General features: G+C 36.5%; 1 protein-coding gene across 3 annotated transcripts in view; it reads right to left on the bottom strand.

Annotated features, from left to right (window-relative positions):
• Positions 1-234: 234 nt before the first annotated feature.
• CUL2 (cullin 2) overlaps positions 235-19,309 on the bottom strand; it is a 52,342-nt gene continuing 33,267 nt past the window's right edge. For all 3 annotated transcript variants that reach the window (XM_062621552.1, XM_062621551.1, XM_062621553.1), the window contains 10 exons: positions 17,772-17,831; positions 17,279-17,407; positions 17,103-17,189; positions 16,465-16,617; positions 16,012-16,089; positions 13,998-14,064; positions 11,637-11,839; positions 8,022-8,123; positions 7,187-7,303; positions 235-2,565 (listed from right to left, as the gene is read on the bottom strand). In XM_062621552.1, coding sequence (XP_062477536.1) covers positions 2,434-2,565; positions 7,187-7,303; positions 8,022-8,123; positions 11,637-11,839; positions 13,998-14,064; positions 16,012-16,089; positions 16,465-16,617; positions 17,103-17,189; positions 17,279-17,407; positions 17,772-17,831 — 1,128 coding nt within the window. In that variant the 3' untranslated portion in view covers positions 235-2,433. The remainder of the gene's footprint in view (positions 2,566-7,186; positions 7,304-8,021; positions 8,124-11,636; positions 11,840-13,997; positions 14,065-16,011; positions 16,090-16,464; positions 16,618-17,102; positions 17,190-17,278; positions 17,408-17,771; positions 17,832-19,309) is intronic.

Below are 19,309 nucleotides of genomic sequence, written 5' to 3'. Positions count from 1 at the left end.
ATATGAATATTTTTAACTCGCTAAACATGTCTCAACTCAGCAGCATGCTTATCTAAAAAGTAAAATAGTACTTTTGATGGTTTAGGTATGCAAAAATTCAGAGATAAGGTAATGCTAAAACCTTACACATTTGGGTTAGAGGAATAAAGTTTTTGTTCTGTCTATGAAGTGATTCTGAAACAAAATCTGTTAAGGACTGTTAAACCTCAGTCTTAAAATTTTGCTACTGCAATCTGTATTTAAATAAAGCTTTTATTAGCCCTTTTATGAAGAAACAAGCTTAAAATCTGTTGACTCATACACAAGTTACAAGATAAAACACATTTGTTTCCAAAAGCTTTGGTGTCACTCTTAGTTTGTTTTCTGGAGAAAGGATCTGACAATTCAATTTTCAGGCAAATATTTTTTTCTATTGTGTCACAGAATATTCTATTTTTTTTGCCATAAGAATTAATGAATTCCTTTTTTATAAAGCACAGAAATGTTTCACACTGAAATAGATTAGAAGCCATTCCCATCAAAATCTATGCTAATGTGTCTCCTGTTTATTACACTTACACTATAAGCATTTTTGCTGTCTCCCAACACAACTCTGAACTACCTCTTTAGACAATGACCTACTGAACCATATTATGATCAGTTAAAAACCCCACTTCTTTAAGACATAAATCCATTTTAAAAATCTAGATCTTAGCATCATGGGATAAAATGGCATAAATATGGAAGAAACGTTTAGTGCCCTTCATTGTTTATTGCCCGTTATCTGCCCTCACCAAAAGCCACATAAGGAAAACATTACCACTTCTTGATGCACTTCCTTGATAAATACAGAAAGTTTACTGTACCTTCCAGATAACATATGAATGCCATGCCCATGCCACTTAAGAAATACGAGACAGCAACAGTGTGAGAGTCAGAGAGAAATCTTTATACAGTGAAAAGCTAGAAAAAGAAAGAAGAAGGAAAAAGCTCCCACCAGAGGGCTATTTCCTGTAAAATTAGTTTGGGATCTCTGGCTTTTAGTAGGTGATGAAATATTACACAATCTAAAAAAATATTGCAAATTATATATATCTACATATATATATTTATATGCACACTAATAAAATCTGGCAAAAATAGAACATTTAAATCCTGTCAATGATAATTGCAGGCATAGCCACGAGGAAGCTGTTTTCTGCAGCAGGCATTCAGTGTGTTCACTCTCTTAACGCTCTTTAAACTCCAATTACTTCCAGTGGTAGAGTTAGTACCTTTTAGAGTGATATTTTGCCTATTTGAGAGTGAGTAGTTACCATGCAACCCATGATGAGAAACACAGGACATGGAACAGCCCATGAATTTGTCTGTCCAAATAGCGAGAAATACAACTGGGGCAGAGGAAAACAAAATACAATAAACACAACTATATGAGTCAGGAGTGGAAAAAAGGAAAAAAAAACCTAATATAGGCTTAGGCAGAAACAAACTTAGGTACCTATCCACACAGTGGTTCTGCGCAATGCATTAGTGAAACAACAGTTTTCAATTGCCTGTCTGCTATACTTTTTCCCATTATCAGGGTGGTTTCACAAGCCACTGAACTTTATCTTTGATGTTCATGATAACCATTCTCAACTCTTTGCGCACTACACTACTGAAATCCCCCCAAATGCCTGTTTATTTTCTCTTGTAATGCACAGTGTGAGATTAACAGACACAGAGTAGGCCTTCAGGCACTCAGAATGCAAATTACCCTAATCTCAAGAAAACAAGATGTGCACTTCACCATAAATATTTTTTTTATAATCACATCAAACAAAACAAACCTTGTATTCAGTTTTATATAAATTAGTTCTTACGTCAGATCTGCTTCTGAGGTTATCCAAAACCCAAACACATAACATTATTTTCACTCGTCCAAGTCTGAATAATATTTACAGACATTAACGCTGTATCCATTTCTACAATCATTCCAGACACATTATATAACTTTATTTTTTTATTTGACAAGCAGCAGTATCATGTTCGTCATTTTTTTTACATTTTAATGTAGATACAATTATTAGGTTATCTGTCATATTACAATATTTAGGTTTTTTTCTTTTTTTTGTTAACTTTGTCTTAAGATACATTAAAAAACATCAACTGCAAACGTGAAAGGGGAGGGAGGAAAAAAAAAAGCATGGTATCCAACCAATTTTCCACATTTCAGCAATACTTCACTCATTCTTTTAGTAAAGTTTAAGAAATGTCATAATGACATGAGCTTGAAATATCTATAGGCATTTTCATTGACGCTCATGACATGGCACTGGTGATGTTGTAAACAGCAGAAAAACAGGGGCTGCCAAGTGACCAATTATGGAGGCACAGGCCTGCCTCTTCCCACAGGAACACACCAAACAGTGACAGCAATGATCTCCTTACAGTCATACCTGCAGGATAGCAACATCATGCTACATAACTGTATTCGTCTGCAGAGGCCTGGCTTCGTTCTATGTACTGTTTGTCTATCAGAACTTCAATACACTTCTTAATCATGCTGATACTTGGGTTAAACCTAGCCCTCGATTGGCTAATTACCTGCAAGAGAAAGACACGGGGTTTCTGTTATTTTTATTTCCAACAGTTATAAATGCTACAGAAATATTCACTAAGGGTAAATTCCGTACAAACATAGATAGATATTCAGGTTAAAAATTAATCAAATATTAACACACTTCTTCACTATTATCACAGCTCAAGCAAAGTGAAAATTTTGTAAAACTCTACGTTCCTTTCCATGCTAGCCTTGGTAACTGATTTCCCTTCCTAGACTAGCTCCCTTTTACTTCTGTTTATGTATTTTCATTGTTCTGGAACAGTCCTTGACTTGCAAATTTTAGAATCATAGAATCACAGAATAGTTAGGGTTGGAAAGGACCTTAAGATCATCTAGTTCCAACCCCCCTGCCATGGGCAGGGACACCTCACACTAAACTGTATCACCCAAGGTCTCGTCCAACCTGGTCTTGAACACTGCAGGGATGGAGCGTTTTGAGTTACAGCAGTCTTATTTGGAAATGTAATGCCTGGAGAATGTGTTTATCTTAGTTTTTATAATAATTTATAAAATTCTGAATTGTTAAATTTCATTTGATTGTATTTTTCAAAACTACCTCTAAAGTTGAACACAATTTTCTCCTCATCCATCACCACTTTTTTTATCATAAAAAGAGATGACATTTTCACTTAATAAAGATTTGTGAAACCTGTGTTTTCTTTTTATCATTAAAAAGTCATGTTTAGGAGAACATATAAGCAGGTACATAGCAAATTACCCCAAAATCTGACCATGTTATAAAAGCTTATCCATTCCTGAATAGCACGGTTTAAAGATATTAAAAATGCAGCCTATTCTCTGAGATTCTACTGCACTAGACAATCAAATCTGCAAGAAAAAAAGAATAACACTTTATCAAGCAATTTGCTGAAAAGCCCTAGATGACACTTTTCATCACAGAAGACACAGCTCAAGTAGTAATCATTTTTGTAAAATTACACTATTTCATTGCTTCTGCAGCTGTCAGGATATGAGATGTGAGCTAGATTTGCTGTGTTTTGTTGAAGTTCCAGCCAATGTAGTGCTGGTCCTGGAAGGCACCTGAACTGCTCAGCTGCCCAGAAGGTGTAAACAGAGCTCCCTACCACTGAGCTCCTTTCCTAGGCAATTTGAGACAATCAAGATGGACTTCTTTTTGTTCACTGAAGCCAGACCTATGATTTGGTGAGGTTCATCTGGTTGGAACATTGTAATACATACAGTAAAAAGTTATTTACTGGGGAAAAAAATAAATAAATCTACATATGCATCGTGGAAGAAACTGCCACTGCAGGCAATACTTCAGATGTCTCTTAATACTTCTCAGTTTTGCCCATTCTCTTGTAGAGAAGAGGAGGAAATGATGTGTAGTTAACAGAATATGCGTTTCTATTAACTTAGACAATTTTTCAAACCAAAGATCTTGCTAATCAAGTGTCACAATATATTTTGCCTGTAGCTTCTCATTTGTTCTGTAAAGGAAGTAAGTTTTATTTCAGCTGGATTGCGCATTTTCTTTACCACTTTTCAAGGCTGGCTTTGTCCCAGCTGTAGAGCATGCTGGAGCCCTCTATGGGCCAATAGCACTCGCCAGGTAGAGCTCACCCAACAAAGCAAACAAAAAGCTCAAACAAGTGAGTTTTGCTGGGCTAGCAGCCAAGGGTCTGGTATGTTCCACAGCAGTACAAATGAGAAGAAACTTGCTGCTAATAAGCTAATAGATCTGCTCAGATTTCACCTAACTTCAGCCCTACATTCATACTGATTGTCATCATCATACTTCATGTATTTACTTAGGAAAGAGAGAACAAAAGATACAATTTTGTATTGGTAAGGTTTTGCTTTATCAAAGATAATACAAATAAGAAAGATGATACAAATACCTGATGGTCAGAATAAAAAAATATCCTGGGAATGACTGCATTCCCAGAAACGACCTTTGCCCTCCACTTCTCCCACTGACCTCGCTCATCTTAAGGGAAAAGCTACCTTGTCCTGCAAAATACTACAGCATGGAGCTAAAAGTAAAACTAACAGGGCATATCTAACACAAGTAACAATTCATCAAAGACAACATGCTTACATACACAGGTCTACCGAGAGCCTTGAGTATTTTCCTGGACACCTCAGCCTAAATGAAATGTGTGGTTCTGTAGTCTAACTGCTAGAATTACAGCTAATTACATTAAGGCAAGGAGTCTCTCAATCATATCTCTAAAAACAGTATACTCCTGCACTTATATCTCAGAAAAACACAATGGGGTGAGAAAATATTAACCATTCATAGTAAACAGACTTCCTTTCAAATGATTTATTCTTACTCCTAAAGAAATAAGACTAGAAATTTTAAGTGAATACATTATATGTAAGTATATAAACATCATAATAAAAGTAACAATGTGACCATAATTAGTAACAATATCACTAATAGCCACTAAGAAATAAAAAGGCTCTTGACAGTAAATCAAATCTTACTACAAGGTTAACAGGGGAGAAAAGGAAGTGATAGTAACTGATTTTTTTTAATAAAGGTCAGTCTAGTGAGAAAGCTGAGCGTGTTCAACTCAGAACCACACGGCAGTTTGGCCTTATTCCTACAACATGAAGCAAAACAAGTCGCTGAGCTCAGTGCAGACATAAATTTCCACTTAACATGAGATTTTCATCTTTGTATTCAAGCAATAACTATATAAAAACTTGTATCCCCACAATTTGCTCTAAAATCTGGCAATAATTTCTGAAATGCCTAAAAAGTACATCCGTATCATAGACTATAGAGAAGACGTTTAACATTTTAAAGGTTCCAGCAGCAGTTTAACTGAGGCAGCATGAAAATTGGCACAAATTAATTCAGAGTGCAAAAAAAAAGGGAAAAATTACTGCTATTGGATTTTGGTACTGCTTCTCCTTATTGCTTGAGGTTTCACAACTGATCATGTGAGGCTACATCAAGGTCCCGACACTACAGAATAGATATCAATTATTTAGAAGCCTAGCCTTCAGTTTTAAATTCTCTAAACCATCTAAGATACAAGTAGTATTCAAAATTGAGAGCTAAAGACTAAATGATAAAGGACATGATTTTTCAAAAGTGTCAGAAATTTAGTTAAAAGCAAAGGTAAAAAAAAATTAATGTAGGTGGATGTGGCTGGTAATAGATAAATGAAGCACCAGCTTTACTTTCTACTCAGTTTTTAACCAAGTAACAACCAAAATGTCCACCTTTCCTGCAAGACATCAAAAAGCTCCTGATGTTAATAGACTATACTGTTCTGCAAGAGAAAAATGCAGTAGAGGCATGTCAGACAGTGCCCCTTGAGTTAAACAAAGGAACTAGTAACCAGGAAAGATTTTTTGTTTCCAAAACAAAAAAATTTGTCCTCTATTCCACCCTTATAAACTGATCTCAAGCAAAATACACTTTGAAAACATTTTCTAAGAATTTGAGAGTAGGGGAAAAAAAAAATATTTTCAAAGATGGAACAGGGCTTGCCTACCATTTGCTAGCTGTAAATTCTTACAAGACTTCATCATAATCGCATGGATGATTTAAGTAACAGGAAACCAAAATAACCAAAGATTTTGAGAATAACTGGAACCTGCACTGCCTCATCTTTTAGATATTCAACATCAGATTTCTTAAATTAAGCTTTCAGAGTATCTGTGTACAAGAACTATTTCAATATCCAAAACCCTTAAGATGCCTCACATTGCAAGTTCTGGGCTTAGCTCTCTGCAGCTGCCTTTTTCTTAGCAAATAAAAATTAAGTGGTGGGTGTGGTAAACTGTTTCCTCCATCACCACAAGACAGAAGGCACACAGCAGATCTCAAAATGACTGAATGCTTCTCCACCCACATGCTCAAAATGGTTGAATACAGCAGGAATCTTGATTCCCTCTCTCACCAATCCACTCTGAGGCTCTCCAAGCAAGGCTCAGGAGACACAAGAAATAATTAAACTAGAGAATTAATGCCTTGGAATGCTGAGGAAACTAAAACTGGGAACTGGTTGGCAGGAGCAAAGGTTAAGTTGGAATAAGAACTACAGTTAGGCAGGCAACTAGCACAGATGGGAAAGTGGGAGAAAACTGAAAGAAATAGCACTTCCTTCCCAGCCTGTTCACAGATCATTATCCTAGAATCTAAAAAACCTAGATTACCCTACTGCTTAATGGAAAAGGGAGATTAAGAAGTGCATGTCTCCATATTCAGACAATTTTAAAAATTATGAATTAGAAAAAAAAAAAAAAAAAAAAAAAAAATCACAATTAGAGCTCAAAATTGCCTATGCTCTTCTGTGGAAATTCCATACTTAGATTATACATACTCAGGTTTTCGACTGAACCTACAGCTCTGGCAAGGATTCTTACAGAACAGAACATCTGTCGGCAAAGAACCAGCCAATGGAAAAGAGCAAGCATAGGGGCACTTAATGCTTTAGTGCTAAGACACATTTACAAGACTGAGGGATCACAGTGCTCCAGTTCAAAGTAGACTCAAATAAAATTCTCACTAATTTCACTGGGGGACCAGTTCTGACATGGGGATGCTTTCTGGTCAGATGTTTTACCCAACAATCCTGAAGATTTTACTGACATCATACAAAAAACATTTTGTCTTACCTCCTGAATAAGAGCATTATGCCGCAACACTTTACGTGCTTTCATGATACGGACTATAGCAGCTTGAAGATACATTTTTCTGTCTTCATCTACAGCACTTCTGGTCTGCTCCATCTCCTGCAATATGGGAAGAACAGTAATGCTTAAAATATAGCAAGATCAATAAATGCTTCATAAAAATACCCTGAATGCATACTTTCTACTTTATTAAAAGTGGTGAATTAATAAAAAAACAAATCTAGGTGAAGTTCAATTCCAGGCAAAGTACTTCCATATATCAAGAATAGCAGGTTTCATGAAAGTTAGGGAGGTAGGAGAGACACATCCAAACCAGTGTTTTCGCTAGGGAGAAAGGCAGGCAGAATTTATTATAAAGTATTGAGTTTGGCAGCATGTACACCTCTTGTACAAAATCCTATGTTTTAGGAGATACAGAAGGAACATGGATTATCAAAACTGGAGTTAATTTTAGTTACCAAAGGACATAAAACCATAGGAAAACGGACTTCATTGGTTCTGCTGCTCCTGGAATAAATTGCTTTTATAAACACCACCAACAAAAAAAGTCTCATTAGCTAAAACAAGCTAAATGTCAAACCCCCTTGGCACAAGAAGACCAGTTCTTGTTTATATTTTTCTTCCACTTTCTTATTCCCTATTCTATCTTCTCCTGCCTATATTTTAAGTACAAAAACCCAACCACTGCTTAAGCTTTAAATTTAACTCTTACACAGGAACTCTTACATCTGCTCACACCAAGTGAATACAATAAATTCAATATTAGAACAATAACCTTCCTAGTCTGTTCAGGCTTCAAGCACCAAAGAATACTTGCCTGTGGTGTGTCTTTCTGCATTGATGTAGTAATTTTAAATTTTGTTCTTTTACTGCTGAAGCTCATATTTAATGAAAACGTAGACTCTGCCTCTATGTCTTCCTGCAATAAAGAACCTTTTTAAAAATCAGGAATGGAACCAGAAAATGATTAACAACTTACTTTGAAAAAATTCACAGTTAGGGGCTTGCATACACACAAACAATTTCAGGTTTGTAGCTGGAATTCTAAAATGCCACTTGAACCAGGTAAATTTTTTAAGCAACGGTTTAACCAGCCTAGAAATCAAGTCTGTTTTAGAAAACACTATGAAGAACTCTGACATACATGAATTTTATTAAATAAGTTAATATGATTAAAGTAATTTCTGATTTAATACTTCAACAGCTTAGTTGAAAACAGTCTCCATTTAAACTCATTTCTTCCCTGCAAGGAAAGTAGGATTTGCATTTATTTACAGCAGAAGCTCAAGAGAGAACTGTTGCTTTCATAACTATTACTGATGTTGCCTTCCAGAATGTATAGAAAAACATCTAATCATTTTGTTATGTTACAGAAGAAAAAGTTGACAAACTGCAACTTGTACGGTTCCACATCTATGTGTACATTTCTGATTTTTTCCTATCAGAATCTCAACTCTATTCCACATGTAAAAGTCCAATTCTTTCAATAAATGGCAACTATTCCCTGCAGCCCAAACACCTTTATATTCAACTGATCTTTGTAATTTCCAGGCAAAAGCCTGTACAAGTGTCTTGGTTTCAGCTGTAAGAGTTATTTTTTTCCTCCTTTCTAGCAGCTGGTACAGTGCTGTTTCAGCTTTAGTCTGAGAGCAACGCTGATAACACACCAGTGTTTTAGTTGCTGCTAAGTAATGCTTACCCTGACCATGGACTTTTTCAGTCTTGTGCTCTGCCAGTGAGGAGGGGCACAAGAAGCCAGGAGGAAGCAGACAGGACACCTGACCCAAACTAGCCAAAGAGGTATTCCATACCACAGTATGTCATGCCCAGTATATAAACACGGGGCAGTTACCTGGAAGGCCCAGATTGCTGCTCGGGTTGGGCTGGACATTGGTCAGTGGGTGGTGAGCAACTGTACTGTGCATCACTTGTGTTTACTGGGTTTTTTCCTCTCCCCTTTTAGTTTTATATTCTCCCCCCTTGTTGTTTCCCTTATCATTAGTGGTAGCAGCAGTTTTATATTATACTTTAGTTACTGGACCGTTCTTATTTCAACTCATGGGGTTTTACATTCTTTCACTTTTCCCCATCCTGCCTAGGGTGGGGAGGGAAGGGAGGGTTTGAGCAAGTGGCTGCGTGGTGCTGAGTTACTCGCTGGCCCTAAACCGTGACAAGAAGTATTACCAATTTCCAGCAGAATAAAGGTACTGGGCTTCTGAGACTTTGGAATCTTGTCAAAACTCAAGTGCAAATACTTTAGTGAACACAGTCAATATTTATCTAAATTTATATCCAAACCAATATTAATTTTAATTTCATATTCTGCATTATATTTTATAATATCCAAGAATGGTATAGAAAATTCAACAAAGGACAAAGATCAAAAGCTTTAAAAAAATATAAACTAACACTAATTTTAGCATTATTCTGCTGACATGGTTGAATATAAACCAAAATAAATTGTGTTGTGCATGAACTCAAAAAGCATGACTCCAATGTTTTCTTTTGTTTTCCTTCTATCAAAAAAAAAAACAACAAAACCCAAACAAACCCAAAACAACTAAACAAAAGCAAACTACAACAAAACTGTAAACTGTACATAAACTGTACTTTTCTATATGGCTCAGATACAGGTAAAGAGAAGTTAGTGTATTTAATTTCACTGCTTAAGCCACTGAAGTTCACTGGTTTATTCAATAAGTAAGCTGATAGACTGTCAACAGATCTCCTTTCACATTGCTGGATGGAGTGCAAAGCAAACAGAATTAGCAGAGATGTTTGAATACAATAGCCTAGAAGTTAAAGAACCAGAAAATGCAGTGGCAAATACTAAAAGGTAAAAGGGTTGGAAAGCCATGCCATTCACGCTTCAATGACGTAAGCTTAAAGAAACTTATACAACAGACACAAATAAATGCAAATCCTTTAAATAATGGGCAACTTTCTAAGATTATGAAAAAATCTCACTGTTTTCTGTAATAGCTCCCAGTGCTACATTTCACCCATGGTTTAACAGACATCTTCCCAGTCACTGTTCCAACCTGAGCTCATTTCTAGATATTGAAAGCATGTCCTATGCTTCAGCCAAGCATCAGATCTTCCTTGTGATCTCACTTTCCATTTTCTAATATTTTCCTGGTTAAAAAAAAAAGCAGCTATCAGAGCAGCTTTGGATTCTTTTTCTCATAAGTGAACAGCTTATCTCAGTTTCTCCTGCCTGATACTGTCTGAGTAACAGGCATTCTTGGCTAGCTGGAAACTCATGCTAAAGTTTGTGTGGCATGTGCAGGCACTTCTGCAGTGTTTCTTACATGACAGACATATGTGCCCTCTGCTGTACAGGAAAAGGGTAACTGGTTTCATGTAAGTCATACAGAAGCATGAGGCAGAGTCAAAAACAGAACCTCTATCAGCTATTGCCTTAACCACAAACAAAGTTTTGTTTACAGTTGTACAGCATGTACAATTGTGTACAGTTCTGGTGTCCTCAACATAAAAAGGACATGGAACTGTTGGAACAAGTCCAGAGAAGGGCCACGAGGATGATCAGGGAACTGGAGCACCTCCTGTATGAAGACGGGCTGAGAAAGTTGGGGCTGTTCAGCCTGGAGAAGAGAAGGCTGCATGGAGACCTCATAGCAGCCTTCCAGTATCTGAAGGGGGCCTATAGGGATGCTGGAGAGGGACTCTTCATTAGGGACTGCAGTGACAGGACAAGGGGTAATGGGTTAAAACTTAAACAGGGGAAGTTTAGATTGGATATAAGGAGGAAATTCTCTCCTGTTAGGGTGGTGAGGCACTGGAATAGGTTGCCAAGGGACGTTGTGAATGCTCTGTCCCTGGCAGTGTTCGAGACCAGGTTGGACGAAGCCTTGGGTGACATGGTTTAGTGTGAGGTGCCCCTGCCCATGGCAGGGAGGTTGGAACTAGATGATCTTAAGGCCCTTTCCAATCCTAACAATTCTATGATTCTAACATGGTTACCATCACTTTCAGTCTCCTAATACCACAGTATTTTCCTTTTTTTTTTTTTTTTTTTTTTAGAATGTCTCTAAGACTCTCTAGTTTACTACTCTGCTCCTTTCCAGGATCCAGTACAACTCTGAAAATGGTGTAGTCAAAGAGTATTTTCCCCAACAGCAGTGAGTCTAAAGCCATACGGATGAAATGCAACAGAAACAATAAACAATTATTACCTTTTCAGCATACTATGCTGTTACAGGCACAGAGAACCTACATGACACAGATAAGTCTACTTCTTCCTTATAAATACAGATTTCTAATTGTTCACAAGGGTCAATAATACAGTTTATGAAAAAAAAGCAAAAGCAAACAGTGGATTCTTTTATATCAAAAAAACCCCACCAAACCCAAAAGTATTAGAATCACAAGTCTGAAAAGATTAAACTCTTTTATATCATTATTGCATTACCTTGTCTGAGTCATGGTTGATCATTTTAACATCAAGCAAGGATTTGATGGTTTTTGTCAGTTCCTTCTCATTCATTTGTGTACTATCCTGAAGCTCCTTGTAACTGACAGTTTCACTGTTGTTGAAGGCAAGCAACACTGCCATTTGGTATGTTGTGACCATGGCTACATAAGGTTTGCACAAATAATTCATTTTTACTTCACCTGTAATGATACAAGTAGTATTTTATAAACCAATGGAATGTGCTGAAAAGTCACCTGAAGCCTAACTATTAGAGCTCCTCCTACATTTCCAGACAGTCAATTCACACCTAAGTATGCATTTAACACTTCGAATGGGAAGATGCAAACTGATGTTGTTTTTATTCTATAGAATGTGGTCTGCAAGAGAAAAGCCCTCTTTTTTTATGAATACTTGAGCAGCAGCGTTTTCAATTAAAAAAGGAAGCCTACAGTGTTGAAATTGGATAATATAATTTATAGTAAGAAAAAAAATTAAAAAAGGAAGTTCCAAATAGCCTCAAGACATCAACTCCAATTACTAAGAGCTTACACAGAATGACAGAATAATGATTACATGAAAGTTGTTTCAAGGTAAGGTTTAGAAACAAAAGACTTGTCCATTACTTCTTTTTTTCCTCCACAATATTAATATAAAAAAGAAAGAGAAGAGGGAAGAGAGAAAAAAAGAGAAAAGAGAGCAAAGAAAAAAGGGGAAGAGCAGGGGAAGAGCAGGGGAAGAGCAGGGGAAGAGCAGGGGAAGAGCAGGGGAAGAGCAGGGGAAGAGCAGGGGAAGAGCAGGGGAAGAGCAGGGGAAGAGCAGGGGAAGAGCAGGGGAAGAGCAGGGGAAGAGCAGGGGAAGAGCAGGGGAAGAGCAGGGGAAGAGCAGGGGAAGAGCAGGGGAAGAGCAGGGGAAGAGCAGGGGAAGAGCAGGGGAAGAGCAGGGGAAGAGCAGGGGAAGAGCAGGGGAAGAGCAGGGGAAGAGCAGGGGAAGAGCAGGGGAAGAGCAGGGGAAGAGCAGGGGAAGAGCAGGGGAAGAGCAGGGGAAGAGCAGGGGAAGAGCAAGTTCCTGTGTGATGTAAGAGCAGGGGAAGAGCAGGGGAAGAGCTGGGGAAGAGCTGGGGAAGAGCAGGGGAAGAGCAGGGGAAGAGCAGGGGAAGAGCAGGGGAAGAGCAGGGGAAGAGCAGGGAAGAGCAGGGGAAGAGCAGGGGAGGGGGAAGAGCAGGGGAAGAGCAGGGGAAGAGCAGGGGAAGAGCAGGGGAAGAGCAGGGGAAGAGCAGGGGAAGAGCAGGGGAAGAGCAGGGGAAGAGCAGGGGAAGAGCAGGGGAAGAGCAGGGGAAGAGCAGGGGAAGAGCAGGGGAAGAGCAGGGGAAGAGCAGGGGAAGAGCAGGGGAAGAGCAGGGGAAGAGCAGGGGAAGAGCAGGGGAAGAGCAGGGGAAGAGCAGGGGAGGTTGCCCAGGGGGGTTGTGGAGTCTCCTACATTGAAGATATTCAAGGGCCGCCTGGACAAGTTCCTGTGTGATGTAACCTAGGTTACCCTGCTCTTGCAGGGCGGTTGGACTAGATGATCTTTTGAGGTCCCTTCCAACCCTTGGGATTCTGGGGGAGGGGAAGGGAAGGGAAGGGAAGGGAAGGGAAGGGAAGGGAAGGGAAGGGAAGGGAAGGGAAGGGAAGGGAAGAAAAAGCAAAAAGCTCTGAAGAAATCTGCCTGAAAGCAGATTTATATTTTCTGTGTGAAGGTAAGTGTGAATGAATGGCAAACTTCTATTATCAGACCTAAATTTTCATGACATTATATGGTTGTATGCTAGTCTGGTTTTCACCTCCATGTAGTATGTTGTGGTGCTCAGTAATTAAAACCTGATACTGAAAGCACCTGAAATGAAATACAATTGACTGATACTTACTAAACTAAACAACAATTTTATATACTAAGATGTTTTTTTAACACATATTTCTATACAGTAAATAGAAACATAACTACAAATACTTTACTTAAATATCCGAGTAAAGTATTATCACAGCATTATTTAATATTCAACTAAAGGACGTCTAATGCTACAGAAACAATTCCAGGGCAATTATTTTTAACTCTGCAGTTTTGCAGTACTGTTTTGTAGTTAATAATGTATAATTCTAGTTTTACTTGGACTTAGTAGATCACAGATAACATATGCAAGTTTACAAAACAAATGATGGAAATACTAAGCAGCAAATAATTATTTATAATTCAAAATAATTCAGTTGACTTTACAGGCAACATAATGTACCAACTCCAATGTCTGCTGCCATTTGAAAAGAACTTTTAACAAACAATTGTCGGTTGTATAGAGCATACGTTTAGCAAAGCACTTATTTTTACCTGTACAAAGATAATGTAACCAAGTAAGCTTCCTTCCACTAAAATGTTGACTGTAAAATAATTCAAACTGCAAAACAATATGAAATTCAATTAGTCTCACATATAACTACTTACAATAGCTTATTATCACACTACCACCCCAGAGAAGAAATACTGGCTTTATGCACACCATATTGGATGCAAACATTGCAGACCAATTCTTGACAGAATTTCCTTTAGAAGATGGGTGATGACTAAACATCAGCCATTTACCGAAGCACTTGAATATATTAACGTATCACTTGATGATTAAATCAAAAAGATTGTTGACACACTCATACTCTCAAAGTATAAAATACTGTAGTTGAACAATGTTGCAGGAAGTATCAACTCTACTGAACTTAATTTCTAGGAGGTTTTAGCAACCAATCTTGTGAGGTTTTATTATTCTGTTCCTACCAATTCCATATAAAAACAACTGTATTTTTATTTTTTCACCTTGGTGAAATCATTCTGTATTCCATGGCTTTGATATCTTATTTAAAATCAATCCAGAAATTCCTGTGTACACATCAATTTGGTTTACTCTGATTTGGTCTGGCAACTTGAACATTAAAGAAAAATCCAAAAAGGGGGACTTGAAAATTCAGGTGTTTCTCCACCCACAAGCTTACATAGTATGAAAACTAGTATTTGTATACCTTCAAATAAATCTATATTTACAGGAAGCTCCAGAAGGCTTGGAGCCTGAAAAAGCTGCTGAACAATTTGCCCAGATACAGAGGTGCTTTCCAGTGCAACTACAGAATGGTTTTTCTTCTTTCTATATCCTGGTCAGAATACTGAGAGAACTATCTTTTGATGGATCAATGATCAAATTTGACAGCAAAGACAGACATTGTCAATTTTTCAAAGACTCCCCAAGGTTATGCTCTGTTTCCTCAAGGAATAAGAAGTATAATTTAGAGCATTAATTCTAGACAGGCAACACATGAATTGCTCCTTTAAACAAACTTCAATAGTGAAGTTAGGCACACAACCCAGACTCTGAGCTGCTTCTCATACGCAAATCCATAACAATTTTCCAACTCAGGCATGACTGACAATGCTCCTACTTCAAGCTCACAAAGAACAGCAAAATGCCATCAATCACCTTCTGTGGATCCCATAGCATGGGTTGGAAATTGTTACACTGCTAAAACCAAGCGCCATTTAATACATTGGAAATAAAAGCAGAATAAATAGTTCTAATATTTCGTAGCAATACACTGAAAAGCTCCTTCACGACAGACACGGAAATTTCCCATTATAATTTAAATCAATTTAAGATATAAGAACTGCTTTAAAAAAATCTGTTGTATCAAATAATGTAATTTTTAATTACCTAAAATGTACTTCAACATTAAATACACTTCAGCAAAGATCAACACACATATTCTGTATTTTAACACAAACACTGCAGAGGTAACATTTAGAGCACCATAATATAATGAAAAGTAATAAAATATTTGACCTCCACAAAGCAGAAATCATCACATAAAAAGAGAACATTTGGCCAAAGTAAAACCTTTACTGCCTTAAGAATTTGTAAAATTAGCTTTAAAGAAATTTCGTGCAAAGCTCAATTTTGAATGGCTCCTACAAACTACAGGACAAGAAACCTGTATCTACATTTTCATCCACTATTAAATCTGATCCAATTTAATGTAAGAAACAAAACCCTTTTTTATCTAAATATGAAGAATTGGTTTCAAAGGTTACATCAAGCCAGTTCATTTGACTGTATTTAGTAGTATCCCCTTCATCAATCATGAAAAGCAGAAGACATGCGAAAAATAAAAGCTATGCAAATACATATATAAATTCAGTGTATCATTTAGGTGACCTCTCCAACTTTAACATGGACTGGAAACAAGATAGCCATGATTTACAAACAAAATGAAGCAGTTCAGGTTTTAATCTGTTAGACTGATGATCTTTTATCTGGAGTTATTTTACATTTTCCATGTTTACAAGAAGTCTCCTACTAACCTACCATCTGTACACTTTTTTCCAGTTCCTGAGGAATTGCAAACGTAGAAGAAGGAGCCTGAGTTAGAGGCCATGCACCAGCCTAAAGGTACCAGGAAAAATACAAGTATTAATGTTTTCATGCAACATATACACTACAAAAAACCCCACTCTATTAGACAGCTCTATATGTTATGCCATAAGACTAGCAATATCCACCAGAATTCTTACTGCTCATTATGCATACCCCACTGAGGTATTAATTCAAGACAAGAAACACAAGGCATTTTATGTCATTACTCTTTACTGTACCATTGGGTTAATTCTAATAAGAAACACTAGGAAAATTAATTATTCCACAAAAATCTCAAAGTGTTAGTTTCCATATGAGAACTATTCATGGAAAATGGTTCAAAATGTTATCAAAATATAAAAATTAAGTACAAATAACTCAATAGTAATAAACATACATTAGTACCTGTAGAACATATATCTGAAAACTAATTCCCAAATCTATAATCGTGTCCTGGTTTTTGATAAAGTTGTTGAATTTATTGTTGAGATCAGCACTAACACTCATGTCTGTATACATTCGATGGAGCTTGCTGGTAAATTCATAACCACAGGCTTGCTGTGAAGAAACATTGTAACAGGTTTTACAGTGAAAACAGTACTTATGCACATTCACTACTAATATGTGGAAAAAATAGTTAGCAAAAGCATTGTTATAAAATTTACGAAGAACACTAGCTACAACTGAAAACAAACATTAAAACCCAAGATTTACTTCAGTTTGACTTTCTATAGACTTACATGAACAACATTGTTTTATAAAACTGAAAGACAGTTTATGAAGGTCCTTGGTACTTTTTTAAATGCAAATATCAATTCTTTGAATGTCCTTAATAAAAATACCCAAAACCTCATAAAAATCTCAAATGCGTTGGTGATACTTAGCTGTGTATCTTTCACAGACTACTAAGAAATTAGTTTTTCCTTTCAGCTATTGGAAACAAGATCAATTAACTGCTCAATTATCTCTGGCACCATCTGCTGCTTCCTCTCAACATTACATACTGCTAGGTCCACTTATTCTGCATTAGAATATTACATTACCTTTAGTTTGTTAATCATGGCTTCTTCAGAATCCATAGACATAGACAAACCATGAATTAATCTTTTTGCCAACATTCTGGCATAGAACTAGATAAAAAGAAATAAGACATGAAGATTTTTAAAACCATAACCACATTTAAGTTAAACATTAAAGTTTATTGAGTATCAAAAGTTACCTTTTGGAATACATCTTTGTCATCAATGTATTTGAAAACAGTAATGAAACTTGTAAGTTTGTCTTCCACTTCATTCTCTGTCATTCCCTTTGCTGATTTCTTCAACAAGTTGTCACAGTACTTGGCCAGCTCAAGTTAAAAAAAGGAAAAACAAACACAAACCTACTTGTCAAGCTTGAGAATAAATGTATGCCAAGGTAGACCAAACTTCTACACAAGAGTTGAAGCATGAAGTAAGTCACAGTCTACAGCCTCATTTCCTATTACAAGGGCTGTATTCATCAGAGAACAATACATATATTTACAGAGAATACAAAATCTGTATAAAAACTGCATCAAAACCAACCCACAAAATGTGCACGCAGGTTAAGTTATTCCTTACTACTGAAAAATGCCACTGAGATTAATTAGTGTGAGAAATCATCTGTGTGATGGACTCCCTGCCAATCCATTTGACAGTATTAAAAAATAGTACTTTCTGTGTATCACTTACCAACTCAGGTGCTTTGCAGATTGACTTCGGCTCCCTATAGTTAACTACTGATGTCAAAGCCTACATAGGAAGACAGAGCAAAGAGAAAAAATGTAAATTGCTTAGAACTTCTTATTTCATAAAATTTGAAGAAATTTAAAAAAAAAAAAGTTCAGACCCTATAAAACTGAACTACACAAAAGGGAATCAAAGAGAAACAATTAATAAAAGAGTTTGAATTACTGTTCTGTAAGAATGTGCATGTTGAATGTTTCTAAGTGGAAAAAGCAGAGGAACAGAAATTAATTACAGAAAGCAGCAGAACCAATTAAGTTCTGGTTAAAAACTTAAACCTAGAAGTATGAAGATTTTGGTGCACACCACTACGTATGGTCCCAAAGAAAGGAACCAAGGAATAATTGCAGATAAAGGAGATTTGAGCAGCAGCACATCAAGAGCAGCTTACATGAACAGCATGTATCTTGAGCTCAAAAACATACATGGTGTGCTCACAACAGTAAGAATGGAAAGATCTTTTGGTTGTTGGATTTTTTGGTATACAAAAGAGGAGAAAAAATATTGTTGAAAGTGGAAATTCAAAGCAATGCAGTACAAAAAGTATGGTAGGTGAAGAAAATCAGGATACGATGAAAAAGAAGCAGATAATGGAAGTTTAGAACTGGAAATTGTAAACAACGATATCAGAATCATCAAGGTTAGTTTCTAAACTACATATCACATTTAAATTAGCATTTTAAACCAATACTGAAACAAAAATACTGTATGACCATAGTTCCTAGGAATTATAGTTCCTTTATAGTAACAAACATTATTTTTGTTATTATAAAGAAAAACTGTTAAGCAGCTTTTGTACAATGCCTCAACATTCCAATATTTGATAATAGGTCCCTAGAATCCCTGTGAGAAACGAATGCATGACTTGACAAGAAATAGCAAACTCTTTGATGTTTTGACCACTCTTTTGCAATACTACTAAAGACCACAGTAGCAGTTTTGACATCCACCATGAAAAACTGACAGCAAATTAAGATTTCAAATATTTATTGTAACAAAATCACTGAAATGAAGAGTTGATGTATTTAAGGGAAAAGTACATTGCCAGCTATATTTGCAGGCACATATGCAATCTCGTATTACTCCACCTTCTGGTACATGACATTAACTGCAACTGAGACAGAAATGTATTAGGGTACTAAAATAAGTATTTCTTTTAAAATAATAAACAATTATTTTCTCAAAAGCACAAATACAGATGGATAACTACTATTGATATTATTACTGATGTATTCATCACCGTGTCTTTCCAGATTAACGTTGGCTGAAAATTATCAAATCTTAGACTATGACCTTACCTACAAACTGTAATTACTGTAAACACAAGAGAACAACGAAATGCATGCATGCATCCTTAGACAGGAAATTATAAATAGGATTTTAAACATTATGGCAGCAAGCAAATCGAAGTTCAAATGCACAGAAGCATTATCAAGCTACCCAAAACCACTCCATTTATCTATTTATTACTGGCACTTAGATTT

The sequence above is a fragment of the Pezoporus occidentalis genome, unplaced genomic scaffold (genome assembly GCF_034315485.1).
Source record: "Pezoporus occidentalis ecotype Australia unplaced genomic scaffold, CSIRO_AGI_Poc_V1 ctg23, whole genome shotgun sequence".
Classification (NCBI taxonomy): Eukaryota; Metazoa; Chordata; class Aves; order Psittaciformes; family Psittacidae; genus Pezoporus; species Pezoporus occidentalis.
This window is presented reverse-complemented; position numbering and strand designations above follow the sequence as displayed.